Source organism: Ruditapes philippinarum, unplaced genomic scaffold (assembly GCF_026571515.1).
Source record: "Ruditapes philippinarum isolate M1 unplaced genomic scaffold, ASM2657151v2 ctg1367_1_1_1_1, whole genome shotgun sequence".
Lineage (NCBI taxonomy): Eukaryota > Metazoa > Mollusca > Bivalvia > Venerida > Veneridae > Ruditapes > Ruditapes philippinarum.
This window is the reverse complement of record NW_026852459.1, coordinates 110,873-137,634: the sequence shown is the minus strand read 5'-3', so window position 1 is coordinate 137,634 and position 26,762 is coordinate 110,873. Positions and strand designations below refer to the sequence as shown.

The window sequence follows — 26,762 nt, the reverse complement described above, 5'->3', positions numbered from 1 at the left end:
GAAATGAAGAAATGAAAGAAGAACGAGTGTGTATATACTTTAAAAAAAAAAGAAATATAAGCATAAATTTTGATATTAATGGCTCATATACTCTAACTTTTTAAGATTCATTTGTACATTTTAAGTAGTTAAACTTTTGTGTTTAAGTTATTTTAGTATTTTAATTCCACATTTGGATAAGATTGGCGCAAGTGTATAGCTAGAATGTAAAGTATATTAGTATATAAAATATAATTATGATGCTATTGTTTTGTAGGTGTTGGTTTATATGTGTAGATATTATAATCACTTGTTGTAATACAGTGCAGGATTTAGTTTTAGATATAAACGCTTCTGTAAGTCGCAATGGTATCGAGAAAATTGAACTGATGTACTGTGAACTTGATGAAAATTTTGGAAAACAGCAATACTTCCGCATACAGATTTAAGTGATCTATAACTCTTGTCAAAAGATTTGCTAACAAATTTGCAAATTTTAACGAAATTATGAATAAAATGTTGTCTTTACTTAAAAACTTTATTTCAAATTCAGTAATGAAAAATTAAACCCTGTAATCATTTTTCTTTCAAAGGTGTTCTAACAGTTTTATATGAGATATGACATATCCACATATATCCATAACAATTTTATAACATATAAGAAATTATTATATTTATACAAAAAGTTGTATTCACATTTAAAGATAATGCATATCTATTTAGCTCACCTGAGCACTTTGTGCTGAGAGGTTAGCTTTTGTGGTGGCAGTATGTCCGTCGTCCGTCCTTTGTCGTGATCCACAAAGTCTTTAATAAAACATCATCTCCTTATTCATTTGATAAATTTTGACCAAACTTTACTTTGATGTTCCTCTACCAACGCTATATAAACGGCTCCAGTCTAAGTGGGTCTAACGGTATAAGTGGGTCTAACGTTATTAGTGGGTCTAACGATATAAGTGGGTCAAAGGAGCTGAAAATAGACTTTAAAAATGAGATCTTGAAAATCTGCTACTCAGAAACTACAATACACAGAGCTTAGATATGTAGAATCACAGTATTGTCCTCAACCAAAGATTAAGAATATACAAAAGCAATCATATATATCAAATGTGGCCTTCTGAATTATAACAGCAACAGCAACAACAGAACATGCATATAGAGATACTTTCGCCGGACACTCAACAATTTGTTTAAACATATATATTTATTTTGCATCATTCATTCATACATATTACCATCAAGATGTATTTTGTATTTTTCTTTAATTTACATGAACTATTAAATTAGGTCATATATTTGTAACTTTTGTTCTTGATAATTCATCATTTGAGCAATAAGACGATAAAAGTTTTGTCTTAATCTTGATTATAATTTTAATTTTAATGTAAGATTACTTTATATTTTTATAATATAATGTGAATACAATTTTGTAACTTTTTATGCAAAGTGTAAAGAGCTTTTTTAGCTCACCTGTCACAGATTGACAAGATTAGCCTTTGTGGTTACAATTCGTCTGGCGCCCGTCTGTCGTCCCTAAACTTTTACTTTAAACGACATCTCCCCAATTTCATTCAAACATCACAGACAGGAATGTTTCTTTGGTGGTCACCTTTAAAAATTGTTCAAAGAATTTAATTCCGTGCAGAACTCTGGTTACCATGGCAATCGAAAGAAAATAAATTAACAAATATTCTTTTAAAAAAAAACCCAAAGAGCTAGAGCTTAGATAAAAAGCATGAAAAATACTTCTATTGAATGTCTATCAAGTTTGTTTATAATTTTTACCCTTGGGTAAAAATTAGCCCCGCTTGGGAGTCATTGATTTTCCTTATATGCATGTAGTAAAAACTTTAAAAAAAAAAATCTTCTTTTTTAAATTTAAAGAGCTAGAGCTTAGATATTAAGCATGAAACATCTTCTAGTGGGTGTCTACCAAGTTTGTTCAAATAAAAGTCTTGGAGTCAAAATTGGCCCCGCCCAAGGGGTTTTTGATTTTACTTATATGCATGTCGAAAAATACTTAAATATCTTCTTTAAAAAAAACCAATAAGCTAAAGCTTAGATATTTAGCATGAAACTTCTTCTAATGAGTGTCTACCAAATTTGTTCAAATAAAAGCCCTGGGTATAAAATTGGCTTCACTCCAGATGGTCATCGATTTTTCTTATATGTACACATCTTTTGGAACTGTTGTTGTCCCTTAGCAATAGTAACAAATAATGTTTTATAGTTTACAATATTACTAGTTCCTTGTCATGGAAAGGTTTTATATTTAGGTGAGCGATTTCATGGCCATCATGACCCTCTTGTTTTGTATTGTGTACATTTAACTATGTTGACATTTTTATTGATTTATTAATATGATATGTGTTCATATATATTTAGACGTTTATAATTGTGTTGATTTATTATTTTAATGTTAATGTTCGTATAGATTTAGACATTTGTTTAATTTCATGTTAAAATTTTAATGCGTAGTTAGAAAAGTTCATAGATTTAGATTTACATGAAAGTATATATCTTAATATTATTTTTTACAGATTTTTTAAATAATAAAGCACGTGACGTTATAATTGTGTTCCTTGTGTATATGTAGACTGGAATGTTATGATAGGTAGCTAATATACATCACATTAAAGAAAAACTTCTGTTACATCATTATCATCACATAAAAGCAAAATTTCTGTTACATCATTATCATCGCATTTAAGCTTAACTTCTGTTACATCATTATCATCGCATTAAAGCAAAACTTCTGTTACATCATTATCATCGCATTAAAGCAAAACTTCTGTTACATCATTATCATCGCATTAAAGCTTAACTTCTGTTACATCATTATCATCGCATTAAAGCAAAACTTCTGTTACATCATTATCATCGCATTAAAGCAAAACTTCTGTTACATCATTATCATCGCATTAAAGCAAAACTTCTGTTAAATCAGTATCATCAATTAAAGCAAAACTTCTGTTACATCATTATCATCGCATTAAAGCTAAACTTCTGTTACATCATTATCATCGCATTAAAGCTAAACTTCTGTTACATCATTATCATCACATTAAAGCAAAACTTCTGTTATATGATTATCATCACATTAAAGCAAAACTTCTGTTACATCAGTATCATCGCATTAAAGCTAAACTTCTGTTACATCATTATCATCGCATTAAAGCTAAACTTCTGTTACATCATTATCATCGCATTAAAGCTAAACTTCTGTTACATCATTATCATCGCATTAAAGCTTAACTTCTGTTACACCATTATCATCACATTAAAGCTAAACTTCTGTTACATCATTTTCATCACATTAAAGCAAAACTTCTGTTACATCATTATCATCACATTAAAGCAAAACGTCTGTTACATCAGTATCCTCAATTAAAGCAAAATTTCTGTTACATCAGTATCATCACATTAAAGCAAAACTTCTGTTACATCATTATCATCGCATTAAAGCTAAACTTCTGTTACATCATTATCATCGCATTAAAGCAAAACTTCTGTTACATCAGTATCATCACATTAAAGCTAAACTTCTGTTACATCATTATCATCGCATTAAAGCAAAACTGTTGTTACATCAGTATCATCACATTAAAGCATCACATTTAAGCTAAACTTCTGTTACATCAGTATCATCACATTTAAGCTAAACTTCTGTTACATCAGTATCATCACATTAAAGCATCACATTTAAGCTAAACTTCTGTTACATCAGTATCATCACATTAAAGCAAAACTTCTGTTACATCAGTATCATCACATTTAAGCAAAACTTCTGTTACATCATTATCATCACATAAAGGCAAAACTTCTGTTACATCATTATCATCGCATTTAAGCTAAACTTCTGTTAAATCAGTATCATCACATTAAAGCTAAACTTCTGTTACATCATTATCATCGCATTAAAGCTAAACTTCTGTTACATCATTATCATCACATTAAAGCAAAACGTCTGTTACATCAGTATCCTCAATTAAAGCAAAACTTCTGTTACATCAGTATCATCACATTAAAGCAAAACTTCTGTTACATCAGTATCATCACATTAAAGCAAAACTTCTGTTACATCATTATCATCGCATTAAAGCTAAACTTCTGTTACATCATTATCATCGCATTAAAGCAAAACTTCTGTTACATCATTATCATCGCATTAAAGCTAAACTTCTGTTACATCATTATCATCACATTAAAGCAAAACTTCTGTTACATCATTATCATCGCATTAAAGCTAAACTTCTGTTACATCATTATCATCGCATTAAAGCAAAACTTCTGTTACATCATTATCATCGCATTAAAGCTTAACTTCTGTTACACCATTATCATCACATTAAAGCTAAACTTCTGTTACACCATTATCATCACATTAAAGCTAAACTTCTGTTACATCATTATCATCACATTAAAGCAAAACTTCTGTTACATCATTATCATCACATTAAAGCAAAACTTCTGTTACATCATTATCCTCAATTAAAGCAAAACTTCTGTTACATCATTATCATCAATTAAAGCAAAACTTCTGTTACACCATTATCATCACATTAAAGCAAAACTTCTGTTACATCATTATCATCAATTAAAGCAAAACTTCTGTTACATCATTATCATCAATAAAGCAAAACTTCTGTTACATCAGTATCATCAATTAAAGCAAAACTTCTGTTACATCACATTATCGACAATTGATTTTTTTTTTTAAAAAAACATCTTCTAAAGCACACGGTACATTTTGACAAACTTTCAGAGGAGTCAGAGGAATAATCCTTGTGTGTCCCTCTGCAAAGTTTATTTTATTTCAATAGTTTCAGTCTTATTGACGAATAGCTCATATGCGCTAATAATATAATATAATCGCACAGTATGTCCGTCTGTCTCTGCGTCCCCACTTAATTCGTGTCCGGACTCTAACTTTGTCATGCATGGGGGATTTTGAAATAACTTGGCACAAATGTCCACCACATCAAGACGATGTGTCGCGTCCAAGAATGACATCCCTACCTCGTCCGTCTGTCCGTCCGTCTGTACGTCCTCACTTAATTCGTGTCCGGACTGTAACTTTGTCATACATGGAGGGATTTTGAAATAACTTGGCACAAATGTCTACCACATCAAGACAATGTGTCGCTTCCAAGAGTTACGTCGCTACCTCGTCCGTCTGTCCGTCCGTGTATACCCACTTAATTCGTGCCCGGACTGTAACTTTGTCATACATGGAGGGATTTTGAAATAACTTGGCACAAATGTCTACCACATCAAGACGATGTGTCTTATCCAAGAATTATGCCCCTACCTCAAAGGTCAAGGTCACACTATCATTTTGAAGTTTCACATTATCACAATTACAGTAAATAGGAGCACACAATCCTGTCCGGACTGTAACTGTGTCATGCATTGAATGATTTAAAATAACTTGGCATAAATGTGCATAATATAATCACACCCTCTGTTTGTCCGTCTGTCAGTCCCCACTTAATTCGTGTCCGGACTGTAACTTTGTCATACATGGAGGGATTTTGAAATAACTTGGCACAAATGTCTACGACATCAAGACGATGTGTTGGGTCCAAGAATTACGTCTTTACCTCACATTATTGCAATTAGAGTAACTTAATTCGTGTCCGGACTGTAACTTTGTCATACATGGAGGAATTTAAATAACTTTGCACAAATGGACGATGTGTCGCGTCCAAGAATTACATCCCTACCTCGTTCGTCTGTCCGTCCGTCTGTGCATCCCCACCTAATTCGTGTCCGGACTGTAACTTTGTCATACATTGAATGATTTTAAAATAACTAGGCACATCAAGTCCAAGAATTATGTCTCTACCTCAAAGGTCAAGGTCACACTATAATTTTGAAGTTTAACTTTATCACAATTAGAGTTTATAGGTACACACTTCGTGTCCCGGCTGTAACTTTGTCATGCATGGTAGGATTTTAGAATAACTAGGCATAAATGTCTACCACATCAAGACGATGTGTCGCGACTAAGACCCATGTCCCTACCTTCAAGGTCAAGGTCACATTTATAGTTTGAAGTTACTCATTCTCTGGAGAAGAGTTTGAAGATACACATTCATATCCGGACTGTTACTTTGTCATACATGGAAGATTTTAAAATAACTTGGCACAAATGTCTACCACATCAAGACAATGTGTCGCGGCTAAGGCTCATGTTCGTGTGTCCGTGTGTCCCCACTTACACAACAATCATGTACAGACTGTAACTTTGTCATGCATTGAGGGATTTTGAAATAATTTGGCCCAATGTCTATCTCATAACATTTTGTCGCGTCCAGGAACCACGTCCCTTCTTCAAAGGTCAAGGTCACGCTTATATTTTGAAGGTTCATGCTATCAAGAACAATATTCAACAATTAGTTACTTTCATTCTCTTTTCTTTTCATAATACCTGTATGCTTAAGAAACCTTTTCGGGGGCATTCGTCACTTGGGTGACAGCTCTTATTGAATATAAAACATAATATGCATACTAGTACTTTAGATGTAACAAAATAAAATATTCTTTCGTCTGATATTGTCAGCCGACTTAGAACATTTCGCCTACTTCGATCCTTATTTTTAGTTTACAATTAACATGAACTACAAGATATTATCTTAAAATATCACTTAAATTCATTCTTATTGATTTAATTCTCGTGACCCTAAAGTGCGATCGTTTGTCTGATGTTAAAAAATGCATATATGTACCTGTGTACCGCAGGTTGGACCCCAAAGTACGCAACACATTTTGTACGTTTGACCACAAACTGCTGTGTTACAGTGCTCTTAGTTTGAAAAGTCTTAATGTTTTAAACTGCTGTGTTCAGAATTTGGATATTTTACTTAGAATATTGCCTATATAATCTCTACACATTTTATACTTATCTCTAGGAAATATACTTTTAAAGAAACCAAACTTCTAAAATCGTCTCATCGGAAACCTTAATGTTACTTGTACAGAGTCTGATATTTGGTAAAAGGAAACACCATATGGCACTATTCAAAAGTAATATAAATCATGCCCCTCGGGGTCAAAATTTCCCTGCTACGGAAGAAATAAAAAGAATTACATGTACGTAATAATTTGACTGCAGTCTTGTATATAGTTTAAATAAATGTGACTGTTATCTAATGAAAAGCGACGTTACAAACGTGCACTGTTATAAAAGAAAACATACTTAAAGTAACATTATTCCCATCCAAGGGTATATAGTGAGTGAACGGGTGAAGATCATAATAAGTTTTCATTTTGCCATAATTCCTTTTAATTTAATAATAAAGTTCGCATAAACAATAAATAATGCACAGATCCAAACGAAACTTCTGTAAATATCCATTAGAATTTACCTATGACGCTTAGTTTATAAAAAGAGTGGGGCAGTCTTTTTATATTTTAGGCATATTTATATTTTTATCATCAACATTTTCCAATATCAACTGTTGGTCAAACACCATTTTGACAGTCAATCTTTTGAAATATAAAGTCAATTCAGCTGAACTTGACTATGAAAATATGAACATAATGTCATTCTATGTCTTCTTATGTTAAACTACAATGCTAGAGCCCAGTAAATAACTACAAAGGTAATATAAATATATAAACTAAAATCGGGGAAATATTTGCAAGGTAAAACGAACATGTGGTTTTATATCAATTACATCATGATAAACACAGGAATTTGTACATTTGTATCAGACTTTATTTCTGGTTTAAAAAGCATGTCATGTACATATAATGTTCAAAGAAAATGTAGTAAATAAAACATGTTTTCTAATTGTTTATTTTTATTCATTAGTTAGTTCAGAGATTATAAGATAATGATTTGACCATGATAACATTTGTCATGATATTCAAACAAAGATCGTATAGGATAACAGCGGGTATGTCTCTAAATCACAATTTAACATTGTATAGATGAACAGAGATAATATGTCGTATCACAATTTTGTAGAATTTTAATATTTGGAGTGCTTCTTATTTTGTGCCAGGTGCCTTTGTTGTCAGTACATCACATTCCCCGGTGTGTGCTAGCTCAACGCTGTTTAAACAAAGAAGTAAATATATATAAACAAACTTTGCTATACGATTCACCTCCTCATGGCCTAATAACGCTTAATTTATTTCAATGATGGTTAAACTATGCAGATAAAGTTACGTTACAACTTGAAATACGCGTTCTTTACCGAATATTAAGTAATATATGACACAGTTTGAAATAACACGCTTCACACTCTTCCCTTATCAAACAGGGCGATCAAACGCATTATTACACGATATATGCACAGTATAAAAAAAACCGAATAATTACACTTAATAAACAAATAATGTCAGGAAAATTACTTTTACGCTAAATGTGGTTCAAAATATTTTTATCAATTCTTTCAATTAATCATTTCTTGTGATTATATTCCATGCATTTTAACTCGAATCGTTCATTATTCTACAACAATGCACTCAAAATTGTTATCTATTTTCTAAGTATATAATATTATGACAGAGTCTGAAATACGCGTTCTTGACTGAATTCAAAGTAAAGCGGCTCAATGAAATGATCATCTAATCACATGAGTAAAATAAATGAGTTCTCACCACGTATGACACATGTTGAAATACAGCTCGAAATACACGTCCTTTATGTTCCTTACACGAAATATAAGTTGATGATTATGGAGAACGCGTACTTCAAGCTGTGTCATTAAACTTTATCCCAAAATAAACTATTTTATATCTCACTTAATTGGACGTTTCAAGTTAATTGTTTTACTTGAAAAAACAATTAATTCTATAAATTTCAAAGGTGAACATATCAACGTGATGGAAAAATATTTAAAAAGCACAACTAACGAGACTCAATGAAATGAGCATCTGACACTTGACATAAAAACAACAAGATTATATCTTGGGTTAAACATTGCATTGTGGTTTATAATTATATTCCTTAGTTAGAATTGATGTATACATTTCATTCCGATCCCCTTTTTATTTCTATTTTAAATTAAGATTCATAAGCCAAACACAAATCTTTTATAATGGAACATTTCAAAATTTTGGAAAACTTACTTTGCGCATTTTCTATTGCAGTCGTTGCCGTAGGTGATACCATCAACACCACACACTGGTAGATAGATGAAAGTACAAATACATGGGATGTCCTCATCTTTAGGCTCAATCTGCTCGCTTACTGTGTCCTCCTGGAGTGCACCAGTACATGCACCTTCTTGGAACAAGTCTACCCCACTTATGAAACAAAAACAGTTGTAAAATAATAAGTAAATTGTGTCTTGTTTTTATATTTTTGTAAATGCAACAAACATCTCGACATCACCGTGTATATCTAGTAACACGGGGATATCAAAATAACGCAGGAATTGTACAAAAATTTCGACAGATTTGTGTAGTTCAACGGTTCAAACGGTAACACGACCGACATTTCATATAAGAAATCAAATAGCTTTGTTGGCAACTAGTTTAACTATAGCAAGTAAGTTTTTGTATGAAAGTCAAAATACTACTTCATAAGTCAGTTTTAAGCTGTTTATGCATTGCTTCAATAGGGCATTGTTTAGTTTTGACTTATATAACGGGTCAGTTCAACAATATTTACTCTTTCTCAGAAGGAAAAAGTCAAAGTCCTCGAATACTAAAGTAGGATGGTTTACCACTGAACGGTTCATGCATGCATACATTGCTGATATTATCACAGAGAGTTATTGTGTTTTCATTTTAAATGTCCAAAACTAACAGAGTTTGAACTCGTACTGTAAAAGTTTGTTATTCCTTTATATGTGACATATTAGCCAAATGACACAAAAATAGATGTATATTTTACTTACGCACAATCTAACAGACAGTGATTATTATACGTGTTACCATCAACGCCACACACAGGTACTAATTGTTTCGTGCAAAGACACGGCACTTCAGCTGCTTTTAAAGTTGGTATGGCAACTAGATAAATATACAAAATATGTGATACGTTATGCATGTAAACATAAACAAATAGATAAGTCATTAGAAAAAATATAAAGGGTTCTTTCTCCATCACATTAACGACTACCATGCAGCGATGTTGGACGACTACCAGCGATGTTGAACAACTTCTAGCGATGTTAGACAACTACCAGCGATGTTTGGCGACTACCAGCTATGTTGGACGACCGATGTTAGACGACTACCAGCGATGTTTGGCGACTACCAGCTATGTTGGACGACTACCAGCTATGTTGGACGCTTACCAGCGATGTTGGAAGACTACCAGCGATGTTGCACGACTACCAGCGTTGTTAGACGACTACCAACGATGTTGGACGACTACCAGCGATGTTGGACGACTACCAACGATGTTGGACGACTACCAGCTATGTTGGACGACTACCAGCGATGTTGGACGACTACCAGCGATGTTGGATGACTACCAGCGATGTTGGACGACTACCAGTGATGTTTGACGACTACCAGCGATGTTGGACGACTACCAGCGATAACAGTGTGATTAGCGTATATATCTTATCACTGCTACATTTGCAGCGTAAGAAGTTCAAGTGGTCAATGTGGGATATATAACGTTTCGAAATTTCTAGATATTGTGCAAAATGGTTCATTTGGACCCATTTTAGAAAGTATTCACAGTAATAAGTTCCAAATTTAAGAAAAAAAATCGAACCGTGTTAAACAAGTGCAATCACGTATTTATAAACATTTATTTTTATGGTCATATCAAAAACTCATGATAAAAAAATAAAAATTAAACAAAAACATGTCACTTAAACTACAAACCGTTAGCAAATAAAAGAAATGCAAACATCAACCAAAATATTTATCAAAAGCTACAATTTTTCAATATATTTAGCATTAAAAAAAGTTACTATATTTTGATCATATATGGTTAATTGATATATATGAAAAGAATGTTGTTTTTTTTATTTTAATTTTATTTTTTTTTTTTATTTTATTATTATTTTTTTAGTTTCATGTAAAAATACAAAAAGGAAAAAATTACAGTAATGCAATAAGCTAACCTGTGATTCCAGCAAAACAAATGACTGCAAGACAAAATTTAGTCACCATCTTAGATCCGTAGCTTATAACTAAGTTTTTAAATGTTTAATTCGGATTAAACAGTTTATGCTCTTGTCTGAAATTTACATTTTATATGTTTTGATATTTACATGAACTCAATACGTCAGCAACTGAGTAATTGTTCATCTTCTGTTAAAGCAGCTCAGTAATAAATTGATCAAAAACTGCAAATGTTTACAAAATGGCAAATAAAATGTAGTTTTTGTGTGTAAATACGTGTTATTATTTATATGCGCAATCTTATGCATATTTCTTGCTATACTTTCTATCAGATCTCCACGGCATCACGGGCACTTGTGTTGTCAGAATGGCTATTAAATAATTTCTATAATGAAAAAATTACACCTACTATAACGATCTTTAGTCCTAAAATACCCTATATGTATAATGATACGTGTAAACGAAGTCACAGTGATATTTATTACGTGTAACTTAAGAATTAAAATAAAGTATCAATACATGAGGTGTGTCGCTTTAAAATTGGCGGCGCTGATACTGCCTGGTACCGTTCGGTTGTTGAGAAATTTGAGGTTTAAACTCTTTTAGTCTGACAGGATTGGACTTTGAACGACCAATAGATTTATAAATGTTTGTGGCAAACTAGTAAGACTTCAAAGAAAAAATAATAAAAATCATACTCATTGAAGTACTTTGTACTGATAAAGCTAAAAATGACCTGTTTTATTACAGCCACATGTTGATAAATACTCAAAAATATTGTGAAAAGTACATAATCATATATCTTAAAACGTTATCTATGACGTACTACAGTTCAAACCTTATTATGTCTGATAAATTTACAATGAAAACAAACTAATAAATTTACTTTGAAAAGAAGACGAAATACCTTTTTCGATTTTCCAATATTCTTTAAATTCAAACTTTTATCATCTAATTACAGAACAGGACAGACTTTCTTATTCTTAGCCAAATATTTTATTGCAACTTTTTTAATACATAAATACATGTAAGGTTACATGAATTATATAAAATCAAGAATTCATAAAGATGTAGTGCACATGTTAATACAACAGTAGCAACAATCCTCCCCATAAAGTCGAACTTATATATCATATTTATTCCGGTTCTTAACTACAATTGACCAACAATAACTGAAAATGATAAAAGGGAATAAAATGATTAAAAAAAATATATATAATAATGATGATAATGATAATTAATAAATGAAAAATACCGAAATTATATATACTGTATTGCACAGAGCAATGTTTAATGGTCCATCTTTTCTAACTTGAAGGTATAGATGACAATTTTCAAATGTACCATTTGTAGTAACAAAGAAGAAAAAAAAATCGCATACATTTAAAGTTCAAAATGAAAATAATTATGGAAACACGGGCACTAGACTTATATATCTAATCACATATGATGTAGGTGTTGATAATGAATGTACATGTATATACTTTAATTTGATGTAAATCCTTGAAGAGATAAGAAAGTTAAAGATCCTGTAATACAATTTTTCTATGGTTTTATATCATAAATATGATGCTCAAATTAAGATTTATCAATTTTCTAGGTTCCAAAAAGCATTATAAATAAAGACATTACCTAATATAACATTTTGTGTAAATAAAGGGAGGTAATAAAAACTTATTTTCTATAAAGACTAAGTCAAATTTTTCATACAAATATTTTATATTTTTTAATGATTACATATAATGTGTACAAATATGTGCAGTACATATTTTACATATTCTTCGATGTTTGAAAATTTTTTTATTAGCATAATTATACACATATTTTTTTAATGTGGTATACAACCTTAATTACAACATACAGAATCTTTAAAGAGTTAATAAGAATTCTGTGGAAGAGATTATTCTGGGAATATGAACGCTAGATTTACCATTGTCATATTATTATTGGTACGCGTTTAATTTTTGAGGCATGGAGGAGCACGTGACCTGTTTTCGGTACATGGAGGAGCATGTGATCTGTTAACCGTACACGATTGGTTAATTGACCTATTCGAAAACCTAGCTAAATACCGTTTCCCGGTACGTTACGGATTTACCCGTAGATAATCATTGTATACACACCGGTCTCTCGACACAATGCTATGGAATTAGTCCGAATTACACCTAATTAAGAGCGTAACACTATTACGTAGTATGTCTAATTTTCTATTATTATTTTACCGTTTAGGTTGGAAAAACTTGCATGATGTGTTTGAAAATTATCAATGTTTCTTTAATATCTATCTGAAATTTTACAAACAATAAATTGTTTATAGTGAAAATCCACAGAATTAAAACATTCGTTTGTGGCATCTGCCATAATAGATAGAGATATTTTCTGCGTAAACTTGTGTGTTTACTTTATTTTATTTTTTTTGCACGGAATTATTCATACAATGGTATTTAATCATTTTCTTAAACAGAAATATTGTTTTATTTTCGACAAAGACCAAAGATCTTCTTCTATTGATCGATTATTGTCAACTATATTCCTGATACAAACGTTGATTTTTTTCTATTTTTTCCCCAAACAATGTTGAAAATAGTTAAATGAAATATCTTTAAATCATTATAAATGTTCCCCGCAGGAAACCATTTAACTTGTTATTATGTTGGAGTTTGATGTAAATCCTATATGACATGCTTTTTAACACCGCACTTTGGGGTCAAACGCACTTTAGGGTCGGAAAAATACCGAAATTATATATACTGTATTGCACAGAGCAATGTTTAATGGTCCATCTTTTCTAACTTGAAGGTATAGATGACAATTTTCAAATGTACCATTTGTAGTAACAAAGAAGAAAAAAAATTCGCATACATTTAAAGTTCAAAATGAAAATAATCATGGAAACACGGGCACTAGACTTATATATCTAATCATATATGATGTAGATGTTGATAATGAATGTACATGTATATACTTTAATTTGATGTAAATCCTTGAAGAAATAAGAAAGTTAAAGATCCTGTAATACAATTTTTCTATGGTTTTACATCATAAATATGATGCTAAAATTAAGATTTATCAATTTTCTAGGTTCCAAAAAGCATTATTAATAAAGACATTACCTAATTTAACATTTCGTGTAAATAAAGGGAGGTAATAAAACTTATTTTCTATAAAGACTAAGTCAAATTTTTCATACAAATATTTTATATTTTTAATGATTACATATACATGTAATGTGTACAAATATTTGCAGTACATACTTTACATATTCTTCGATGTTTTAAAATTGTTTTATAAGCATAATTATACACATATTTTTTTAATGTGGTATACAACCTTAATTACAACATACAGAATCTTTAAAGAGTTAATAAGAATTCTGTGGAAGAGATTATTCTGGGAATATGAACGCTAGATTTACCATTGTCATATTATTATTGGTACGCGTTTAATTTTTGAGGCATGGAGGAGCACGTGACCTGTTTTCGGTACATGGAGGAGCATGTGATCTGTTAACCGTACACGATTGGTTAATTGACCTATTCGAAAACCTAGCTAAATACCGTTTCCCGGTACGTTACGGATTTACCCGTAGATAATCATTGTATACACACCGGTCTCTCGACACAATGCTATGGAATTAGTCCGAATTACACCTAATTAAGAGCGTAACACTATTACGTAGTATGTCTAATTTTCTATATTATTATTTACCGTTTAGGTTGGAAAAACTTGCATGATGTGTTTGAAAATTATCAATGTTTCTTTAATATCTATCTGAAATTTTACAAACAATAAATTGTTTATAGTGAAAATCCACAGAATTAAAACATTCGTTTGTGGCATCTGCCATAATAGATAGAGATATTTTCTGCGTAAACTTGTGTGTTTACTTTATTTTATTTTTTTTGCACGGAATTATTCATACAATGGTATTTAATCATTTTCTTAAACAGAAATATTGTTTTATTTTCGACAAAGACCAAAGATCTTCTTCTATTGATCGATTATTGTCAACTATATTCCTGATACAAACGTTGATTTTTTTCTATTTTTTCCCCAAACAATGTTGAAAATAGTTAAATGAAATATCTTTAAATCATTATAAATGTTCCCCGCAGGAAACCATTTAACTTGTTATTATGTTGGAGTTTGATGTAAATCCTATATGACATGCTTTTTAACACCGCACTTTGGGGTCAAACGCACTTTAGGGTCGGACCCCGAAGTGCGTTACGTACTTTGGGGTCGGACCACAGAGTACGTTACGCACTTTGGGGTCCAATTTCGACCCTAAAGTGCGTTAAACAGGTACATATGCATTTTTAACATCAGACAAACGACCGCACTTTGGGGTCATAAAAAATTAATTTTAATTATGTTTTAAATAATATATTGTAGTCAAATCCAATGGTAAACAGAATTCAAGGTATTAAAAAGACGTTAAACATGTGCCCTGAATTATAGTAGAATCAATAGGGATTTAAATGGTCTTGATCAGTAAGTGAAGAATTTTCATCAAATGAAGAATTTGTATCAATTATTAAGCTCAAAATATATTTTCTCAAATTTTCCATTTATTTTAAAAGAATGTACACCTTTCATTAACTCCAATTTTTTAGCTTATTGCATTTATTTACACATTTTATAGAAATATGATAGATTTAGCATAGTCAAATGTATAAATTCTGGGAAATCTCAGTAAGACATTTCAGAAAAAAGAGTTCTTGATAACATGTGGAAAGAGCCATTTATTTAGCTAAATGTGACATACAAGAAACTTGACTAGGTGTAGAAGTCTTTAAGTAGAAGTCCGTACAGGCAGTACTAAAAAAATCATAAACTATTTAAGTAGTCGCACCTTCAGAATAATGTAAAATTCTCACTGGGGCTATAGAGGGGATTGTGGTGAATCGATCACACCAGGGTTAAAAATAACTTAAAGGCTCATTAATTATGCTTTTATTTGTTTTTCTTAAAAGCATTTTTATTTTGATGTTCTTCTGTAACATCAAAAAAATACACATTGGCCAATTACCTGAACCATCTTTTTCATCTGTTGATTTTTGGCAGGGATGAGTACAGTTATAGTGAATTAGTATTTTATATGGCAGTCAAATACTACATTGTTTTGACTACGTTTATGACAAATAATTTCACATTTATCGCTACTTTATTCAGGTACAGTACCAAGCATCTTACATTTCTCTGATACCATTATTTTAACACTATAAAATTCATGTTTGCTCAGGCCTCTTTCTAAAGAAGTATGTAAGGTTTCCCTTAAAATAGCCTCTGGCGAACGGTTGTTACGGAGCTTTACAAAAAAGAAAAAACCCTAAAGTTTAAGTTATTTATAGTCCGATCGAAAAAAACTTGATATTTCACCAGAACATTGCAATAGAGTATATTTATAGTTCTTTGGAAAAAATATTAACTGCACATCATATTTAAATACCAAAAGTTATCAAGTAAATGACTGACAGAACGGGATATTTTTCGCGGCATCTTTTAATTTTAGGAATACTTCCACACTTTATGTACTAGAGTACTTTGTAAGACCGCCTCCTTGGTCGAGAGGTTAGAGTCGAAGACTTCTAATCCAGTTACCACTCTGGCGTGGGTTCGATCCCCGGTTCCGAGATGCTTTGTTAGTTTAGCACGGAGGAAGGTAGTCTAGTACTGGTTTAACTCTCCAGGAACGATGGTTAGGAAACTACCTGCCTATATGACAGAAATACTGTTGGGAAAAGGCGTAAAATGTAACAAACAAACAAAACTTTGTTATATGAACACAATTTTTAGATATGTCAAGTGGTAAATTTAATGAAACTTTTATCACTTAAGCATCAAACAAAGTATCGACCGCCATCTTGAACTGCACCTCAAATATTACAATGTCGCAGATCCGAAATAAGTCAGTACTCAGTATTTAAGCAGAACTCAGATGACACCTTTAGACCTCTGGAACTCAAAGTGCGTTGATATGTAGCATATTAACGCACTTTGGGGTCAATTTCTGGATTTTGACCCCAAAGTGCGTTGGACCCCAAAGTGCGATGCGAAGTTTAACGCACTTTGGGGTCGAACCCCAAAGTGCGTTTGACCCCAAAGTGCGGTGTTACAATGCTTTGAGAAAAAAAAAATTCTAGAAAAAACAAGTTCATAGGGGATATAATTCTAGAAAAAGTCAAATTAAAGTGATTAATAAGAAATGCCCGATGGTCAGCGAGGGCAGATGCATTGGCAATTAACATTCCTTGCTTGCTTCGTTTGGGTATTTTTCATTATCATTGCAGATAAACAGCTACCTAATATGTAAAATATATAATGATATCATCTTAAATATATATTTGAAAAATGTAAACATTTTCAGTGTTTGTTAATGGTGAAATTATTGAAGTTGTTGACCATTTTTGCTATTAAGGTGTAAATTTTACATGCATGTTCATTGGAAATATGAAAAATGCTGTTATTACGCTGTCTGAACAAGCTTTGAAAGCATATGATTGTTTGTTAGGGTTATTCGATAGAGTATATTTAGATATAAAAACTAAAATGTCACTTTTTAATTCTATAGTGCTACCAAATTTGTTATACAATGCAGATGTTGGGGGTATTAAATAGACAAAATGCATGCTAACTGTTGCAGGTATAATACTTGGTGTACGTCAGAAAACATGAAATGACACCATCAATACATTATCTAATGATACACCATCAATACATTATCTTATGATACACCATCCATACATTATCTTATGATATACCATCAATACATTATCTTATGATATACCATCAATACATTATCTTATGATACACTATCAATACATTATCTTATGATACACCATCCATACATTATCTTATGATACACCATCAATACATTATCTTATGATACACCATCCATACATTATCTTATGATATACCATCCATACTTTATCTTATGATATACCATCAATACATTATCTAATGATACACTATCAATACATTATCTTTTGATACACTATCAATACATTATCTTATGATATACCATCAATACATTATCTTATGATATACCATCCATACATTATCTTATGACATACCATCAATACATTATCTTATAATATACCATCAATACATCATCTTATGATACACTATCAATACATTATCTTATGATACACCATCCATACATTATCTTATGCTACACCATCAATACATTATCTTATGCTACACCATCAATACATTATCTTATGCTTCACCATCAATACATTATCTTATGCTACACCATCAATACATTATCTTATGATACACCATCAATACATTATCTTATGATACACCATCGATACATTATCTTATGATACACCATCAATGCATTATCTTATGATACACCATCAATACATTATCTTATGATACACCATCAATACATTATCTTATGATACACCATCAATACATTATCTTATGATACACCATCAATACATTATCTTATGATACACCATCAATACATTATCTTATGATACACCATCAATACATTATCTTATGATACACCATCAATACATTATCTTATGATACACCATCAATACATTATCTTATGATATACAATCAATACATTGTCTTATGATACACCATAAATACATTATCTTATGATACACCATCAATACATTATCTTATTATGATACGCCATCAATGCATTATCTTATGATACACCATCATTACATTATCTTATGATACACCATCAATACATTATCTTATGCTACACCATCAATACATTATCGTATGATACACCATCCATACATTATCTTATGATATACCCTCAATACATTATCTTATGATATACCATCAATACATTATCTTATGATACACCATCCATACATTATCTTATGATACACCATCATTACATTATCGTATGATACACCATCAATACATTATCTTATGCTACACCATCAATACATTATCGTATGATACGTTATCAAAACAGTATCGTATGCTACACCATCAATACATTATCGTATGATACACCATCAAAACATTATCGTATGCTACACCATCAATACATTATCTTATGCTACACCATCAATACATCATCTTATGCTACACCATCGATACATTATCTTATGATACACTATCAATACATCGATACATTATCTTATGATACACCATCAATACATTATCTCATGATACACTATCATTACATCGATACATTATCTTATGCTACACCATCAATACAATATCCTATGCTACACCATCAATACATTATCCTATGATACGCCATCATTACATTATCTTATGATACACCATCAAAACATTATCTTTTGATACAACATCAATACATTATCTTATGATACACCATCAATACGTTATCTTATGCTACACCATCGATACATTATCTTATGATACACTATCAATACATCGATACATTATCTTATGCTACACCATCAATACAATATCCTATGCTACACCATCAATACATTATCTTATGATACACCATCATTACATTATCTTATGATACACCATCAAAACATTATCTTATGATACACCATCAATACATTATCTAATGATACATCATCAATACATTATCGTATGCTACACCATCAATACATTATCTTATGCTACACCATCAATACATTATCTTATGCTACACCATCAATACATTATCTTATGCTACACCATCAATACATTATCTTATGATACACCATCAATATATTATCTTATGATAAACCATCAATATCTTATCTTATGATACACCATCAATACATTATCTTATGATACACCATCAATACCTTATCTTATGATACACCATCAATACATTATCTTATGGTACACCATTAATACATTAACTTATGATACACCATCAATACACTATCTTATGATACACTATCAATACATTATCTTATGATATACCATCAATACATTATCCTCTGATACACCATCAATACATCATCTTATGATATACCATCAATACATTATCTTATGATACACTATCAATACGTTATCTTATGATATACCATCAATACATTATCTTATGATACACCATCAATACATCATCTTATGATACACCATTAATACATTAACTTGTGATACACCATTAATACATCATCTTATGATATACCATCAATACATTATCTTATGATACACTGTCAATACATTATCTTATGATACAGCATCAATACATTATCTTATGATACACCATCCATACATTATCTTATGATATACCATCAATACATTATCTTATGATATACCATCCATACATTATCTTATGATATACCATCCATACATTATCTTATGATACATCATCAATGCATCATCTTATGATACACCATCCATACATTATCTTATGATATACCATCAATACATTATCTTATGATATACCATACATACATTATCGTATGATATACCATCCATACATTATCTTATGATATACCATCAATACATTATCTTATGTTACACTATCAATACATTATCTTATGATACACCATCAATACATTATCTTATGATACACTATCAATACATTATCTTATGATACACCATCAATACATTATCTTATGATACACCATCCATACATTATCTTATGATATACCATCAATACATTATCTTATGATATACCATCAATACATTATCTCATGATACACCATCAATACATTATCTTATGATACACCATCAATACATCATCTTATGATATACCATCAATACATTATCTTATGATATACCATCGATACCTTATCTTATGATATACCATCAATACATTATCTAATGATACACCATCAATACATTATCTTATGATACACCATCAATACATCATCTTATGATATACCATCAATACATCATCTTATGATTTACCATCAATACATTATCTTATGATATACCATCAATACATTATCTTATGATACACCATCAATACATCATCTTATGATACACCATCAAAACAATAACTTGTGATACACCATCAATACATTATCTTATGATACACTATCAATACATTATCTTATGATACACCATCAATACATTATCTTGTGATACACCATCAACACATTATCTTGTGATATGATTTATGTCGACAGTTATGATTATTTATAATATTTCAGAATCAAATTTGGATTCTGATAATTCATGTAAAAGTAACAAATTCAACATTCCCTTTTTATTGTCTTTTATTTCTCTAAAATAGGTTATAAAATATCATTGCTTATACTTAACAATGGGTATCATTTTTGGGTTTTTATTTAGCCCCAAACCCTTTGGGTTGGAAAACCGCCCCCCGGGAAAAATATCTTTTGGGAAAAAATTTTTTTCTTACAACATTTGGGCCCTGAATAAAAAAAATGTCCCGGTTTTGCTTGTTTAAAGGGGGTTTTAAAAAAATTTATAAAAACCCCAAGAAAACATTACATTTTTTAAAAATTTCCTTCCGCGACATATCCCCTTTGTATCCCTTTTTTGATCGATCTTATAAATGCACCAACTAAAATTAAACCATTAATAAAAAAACATTTAAAATTAAACCATTACCCACTTTTTAATTCCCCACTAAAAATGAACATTTTTTTGTTGAACATAAAATGCTACAGAAAAGGGTTTTTTTTTAAAATTTTTTAAAAAAGTTTAAAATAAATAAATTTAATATTTTTCAAATAAAATACAATAGCAAATAATTATATGTACGTTTATTCATAACTAAGCAATATTTTATCAGTGAACACATGTCATTTGCAATAATCCTAGTAATACTCGTAAATGACAATTTTGTCGTATGCCGTACTCAAAGATAAGTTTAGCTAGGTAGTTAACTATACCACAGACACTGTTTGACCATCAAAAAAGAAGCCCTTTCCAACAGACTAAACATTGATTGATTAACAAACTAATCGACCTATGTGAAGACTTTTATTCCACCTGTTTTTTGTAGAAACTTAAGTACAGTATAACTAACAGCTTCCTACCTATTTGCAGAAACCTTAGCAATATTTGACATGTAAACCGCTGTTGATTCGAATCCCGACATGGACTTTAGATTCTTCATGTGAGGAAGCTATCAAGCTAGTTTAAGTAACGTCGGTGCCCATTCATGCGTGAAATAATGCACTGAAGGTTCAGCGACCAGTAAAACTGGAAAGACGCCGTATGACCTTTACTGGGTTGGTGCGATGAAAACCCTAACAAAATGAAAATAAAAATAAGAAAAGACTTGTAAAGATGAGAAATAATATAGGTTACCTTATTGACAAATCACCAGCAGATGTATCGGGTGCCTTCCATGAAAATTTTACAGATAATTTGTCCTGATTATTGATGTGGGTTATGCCAGCCTGAAACAATAGATGTACATTGTCAAACTACGTCATATTTTGCCACTGAAACTGTTCGGGGAAGTAACCATTACGTGGAGTTTGATACATTGTTTATATTATTTAGTTTGCTTTCGGTCTTAAAGGCAAAAAAACAATATCTGGTAATATTACTTTATTATGCAAGGAACGAAACAAACATTTATAATTGTCAATTATTTGTGCATTTTATTAATTTATAAATATTTTTATGCATATGCTATATACGTGAGTCTGATATCAAGTGAAAATAATTATTCACATGTTTATTTTAAAGATAAGTATAAGCATTATTTTGATCTGTTTTATGGGGCATTCACTATGCGAAATATCATATAGAATAGTCAATTCCTGACAGCATTATTGAAAATAGTAAAGTGCCTATTGTTGTAACTATTGAAGTATAGATGCATCATTTTAACATACTTATACGGACATATAAAATAAGAAAATGCACCTTTCCGCAGACATGTTTTTGTATACCCGTATCGAGATTTATGAATTCACCCACACCTTCCTCTTTTTCTGAGACATCTTGTGCTGTTCCAACTTCTATCAAGAATCCTCTGAATTTAATGTTCTCGGCTGAGTAGAGTTCTCCTTAAATGCCACAGAATAATGCTTTATGTTATTTACACGTTCGTTTTGCAATATTGGTGTTAAAACCTTAGAAATAATGTCGGTGTTAAATAGCCGATAAACAGCACTTAGACCGATGTTATTTCGATTCTAACAAGATAAAATAAGAAAGATCACTCATGTTATTTTTTCAAGCGGAGATAACTTCCAGTGCCGATTTTCGTATAACGCTGTTCGATTTCGCACCCTACTGTTGCTACGCTGCTTACGGATTGGCGCGCCGTTTTGTCAAAATATTTGATCAAATCTGTGGCGTTAGTGTATGTGAGATATTATTTCAGTATTGCATGAAAAGAAAACATTATAAGAACTGAAAATATAAATAAAAATGCATTTTTATTTATGCTTTAAAAGGCTTTGTAAGCTATATAATCGAGGCAGAAAACATAGCCGCATATACAAGTTGTCCCTAACGAGTGTTTATTGGCATTTTAACACTGGTTTTTTTTCTTCTATGTCTATAGTGACAAAATCACGAGGAGTGTTAGAATGTTTAATAATTTATCATTATAAGGAATTCAAGTTACACGCTGAAAACAGGTGCCAAGTTTATTACGAGATAACAGTCTGTTTTGATATTCATACAATAGAAAATATATTAAGAGCATGAAGCATTTGTTAAAAATAAAGTACAAACAATTTTATTATACTACTTATCAAGAGAAAGTATAAATGAACGTAATAGAGTAAGTCCTAAAAGATAATAATTACCTGTTATAACATCGCCTGGTTTATACGACGTTACGGAAATGTTAAGTTTAAAAGGATTGTCACCGGAAGTTACAGTTGGAAGATGCCCTGGCACCATTTCTTTACATGCAATGTCAGGTGCTCCATTAGGGAAACCAGTTGCCATGCAGCAGAAACCAACCAGCAGAAGAAACTTCATGTTATAAAGGAGTCCCTGTCAACATGTAACAGTAACATTGAACATTAATACATATAATACTAATATTAATACGGAATTAGTGTCATAACTTTTATGATTTGCCTATATTTTTGGTATGAAAATGTGTTCAAAACAATTCATGGAAACATATATATAAAACAATCATGCCTTCAGTTTTCTTACGCATTTTTCTGACACTTAATTACATAAGAAAATTATATAAATGTGACATTGTAGTGCGTTAAATCGCTTTCGTTGATTTTAAAATACTTAATTTCTATCTGGAAATTTAACAGTTAATTTATAATTATCTACTACACAAACTTTTCTATCTCCAACGTTTCGAGGGGATAAACCATAATGACGTCACTTCCTGTATGCATAACATAGTTAAAGATAAGACATGTAAGAAGATAAATATGTGATATATATAAAAATAAACAGTAACTCCTTGATAAAGAGGGGTTTATCCCCTCGAAACGTTGGAGATAGAAAAGTTTGTGTAGTAGATAATTATAAAATACTTAAGTTTGCTTAAGTTTGCTTAAGTTTGCTTTGTACATTTTCCCGGTTTTCATACAGATGAATAAAAATGTTATAAAGACGTTAAAGTGAGGTGTTAGAGTGGTACAAGGACATTTTTCAGTGGGTTATAATGATATATCTTTAAATTTTGGTAATGAAATATGTCAAGGATGAAATTTTAAAATTTTGCTTTAAGATTATCTTGACGATAATTTTAATAATAAAGTTAACATAATTATTAACTGATGAAAACATGTATTATTTGTTATGATGACTGGATAAATCAATTAACAATCATTATTTATAAAATATTAGCAATAAAAAACACATTTACATTTTGTACCTGGTAATGAGAATACCATACCGTGTCATATCACATATAACACCACAATAAAACACCTCTTTTTTCTTTTTAATTTCCAATAAGTACTGAATTTCTGAAACGTGTTTACACTTGGGTTCTCGTAAAAAATTTGTTCCTTACAGAGACCCACATTTAACTTTTAACTAGATAAAGCATCATATCATTTTTCATCATGTAATGTTACAGATATTGTGTCCGGATTTTTACTTATAAAAATTATGTTGTTACTGAAATAAATTATTGTCATAGATACCAGACAATGCAGACATGTATAGAGCAGTCATTATATATATAATTTTACTTACCGTTATTATAGTGTGTCTTCAAATAAGGCTTAAACTTACTATCGTACATTAATATAGAATATTTATTCATAACATTGCTGGGACCTTACGAAATAAAGGACAACAATTAGAACTCCATATCTGTGTCAAAGTTCTAATGTATTTGTAATATACAGGGTGTTTCATAATATGTGATACACTTTCAAAGAATTGTTGCTTTACTGATTTTATAGCTACAAACAAAATGCTTATACCAAAATAAACTACACACTTCACCATTTTGAATGCGACGTAAAATACTGGAATACGTTAACGTCATGACGTCATGTATGACATCATTATTATCTGTTATTTTCAAATTGGCGTTGTCCATGGAAAAGTGTCAAGATATCATAAAATTGTACTATGAACACTATTCTATAATATCTGTAACTAGAAGAATGAGGAAAATGTACCCTGCCGATAGAAGGGTGACCAGGCTACAAGTAAGCAGAGTAGTTAAAAGATTTCAGCAGCATGGAAGTGTACTTGATCAGAGACACAGTAACCAGTGCTATTTTTTTCCAAGACCAAGACTGAAATACCGAGACAATCAATAGTGACCGCTATTTGTCTCTTCTAAAATACAAGTTTCTGCCTGCACTCCGTCTGAAAGGGGTTGATATGACACAAACATGGTTCCAACAAGATGGTACCGCTCCACACACGGTCCAGAGAGTTCTTGAATGGCTTAAAAACATTTGACAAACGATTTATCTCTCTGAAGACGGAATGCACTTCGCCACCCGACTCTCCAGATCTCAGTCCTTTGGATTTTTTTCTTTGGGGCTATCTCAAGGACAGTGTCCACAAAGTGCAGCCAAAGACAACATATCACCTTAAACAGTCCATAAGATGTGAAATAAGAAAGATTACTGGTGACATATGCAATAATGTGATGGAAAACTTCATGAAACGTGTGGAGATGGTGCGACGCCATAATGGACGTCATTTTGAGTATATGCTACAAATGGGCCCTGTTTTCAAGCGTAGCTAAAAATATTATTGGTAGGTTAAATAAGGAAAAAACTACACTTTTATAAATGGACAGCATTTCCCTTTAATATGGTACATTTTTCAATATTACTGACATTCTTACATAAATGAAACATTTGATTAAAAGTGTATCACATATTATGAAACACCCTGTAAGAGGTCAATTATATAATATTTATCAGTATATCTTGTATTACTTTGCAGCTGTTAGACGATGTTAGCATGGAGCAACAGTTAGCTCTTAAAAAAAAGAAAAATACCGGAATTTCAAGCGTAACACTTTTTGTGCTAAAATATTAAACTTATTTAAATGACAATATAAATTGTGTAAAAATGGAACATCGATCTGGTGTAAAAATGTTGACTGATATTTCCTTTTATTTGGACAAATGTTATTATGAAAATTCGTATTAGATCAGATTTCTGATAGGTTGGAGAAAATAGAGTCATATATATATATAGTCTTATGTAAAGTCCCATCTATACAATTTTTATGTTTATCAAGAATAAATCATACCTGTCATGTATCGACATCCTTTAAGAATAACAAGAATGTAATTCACAACCCTACATCTACACACACCCACTAGCTTTTATTATTTTTAAACCTACAATGCCAAAAACTAAGATATTTAACATGTGTAGCATGGTCCGGTATATTACATGTACTACAAACGTTACATAAATCATGACCCTGATGTTAAGAAATG

General features: G+C 31.0%; 2 protein-coding genes across 4 annotated transcripts in view; both read right to left on the bottom strand.

Moving 5' to 3' along the window:
- Positions 1–7,683: 7,683 nt before the first annotated feature.
- On the bottom strand, positions 7,684–11,183 carry LOC132713062 (serine protease inhibitor dipetalogastin-like). The gene is made up of 4 exons (XM_060695529.1): positions 11,025–11,183; positions 9,840–9,954; positions 9,067–9,243; positions 7,684–8,044 (listed from the first exon to the last, which is right to left on the bottom strand). Exons 1-4 carry the CDS (start codon positions 11,071–11,073, stop codon positions 7,981–7,983), a joined length of 405 nt encoding a protein of 134 aa, XP_060551512.1. The 5' UTR covers positions 11,074–11,183; the 3' UTR covers positions 7,684–7,980.
- Positions 11,184–22,180: 10,997 nt separating this feature from the next.
- LOC132713048 (putative defense protein 3) overlaps positions 22,181–26,762 on the bottom strand; it is a 35,126-nt gene continuing 30,544 nt past the window's right edge. The window contains exons 1-4 of one of the 3 annotated variants that reach the window (XM_060695518.1): positions 26,570–26,649; positions 23,667–23,859; positions 22,774–22,916; positions 22,181–22,298 (exon numbers count right to left, since the gene is read on the bottom strand). In XM_060695518.1, coding sequence (XP_060551501.1) covers positions 22,203–22,298; positions 22,774–22,916; positions 23,667–23,844 — 417 coding nt within the window. In that variant the 5' untranslated portion in view covers positions 23,845–23,859; positions 26,570–26,649 and the 3' untranslated portion in view covers positions 22,181–22,202. Of the gene's footprint in view, positions 22,299–22,773; positions 22,917–23,666; positions 23,860–25,038; positions 25,157–26,569; positions 26,650–26,762 lie in introns of those variants that run through there. The other 2 variants (XM_060695507.1, XM_060695499.1) reach the window with 2 other exon arrangements.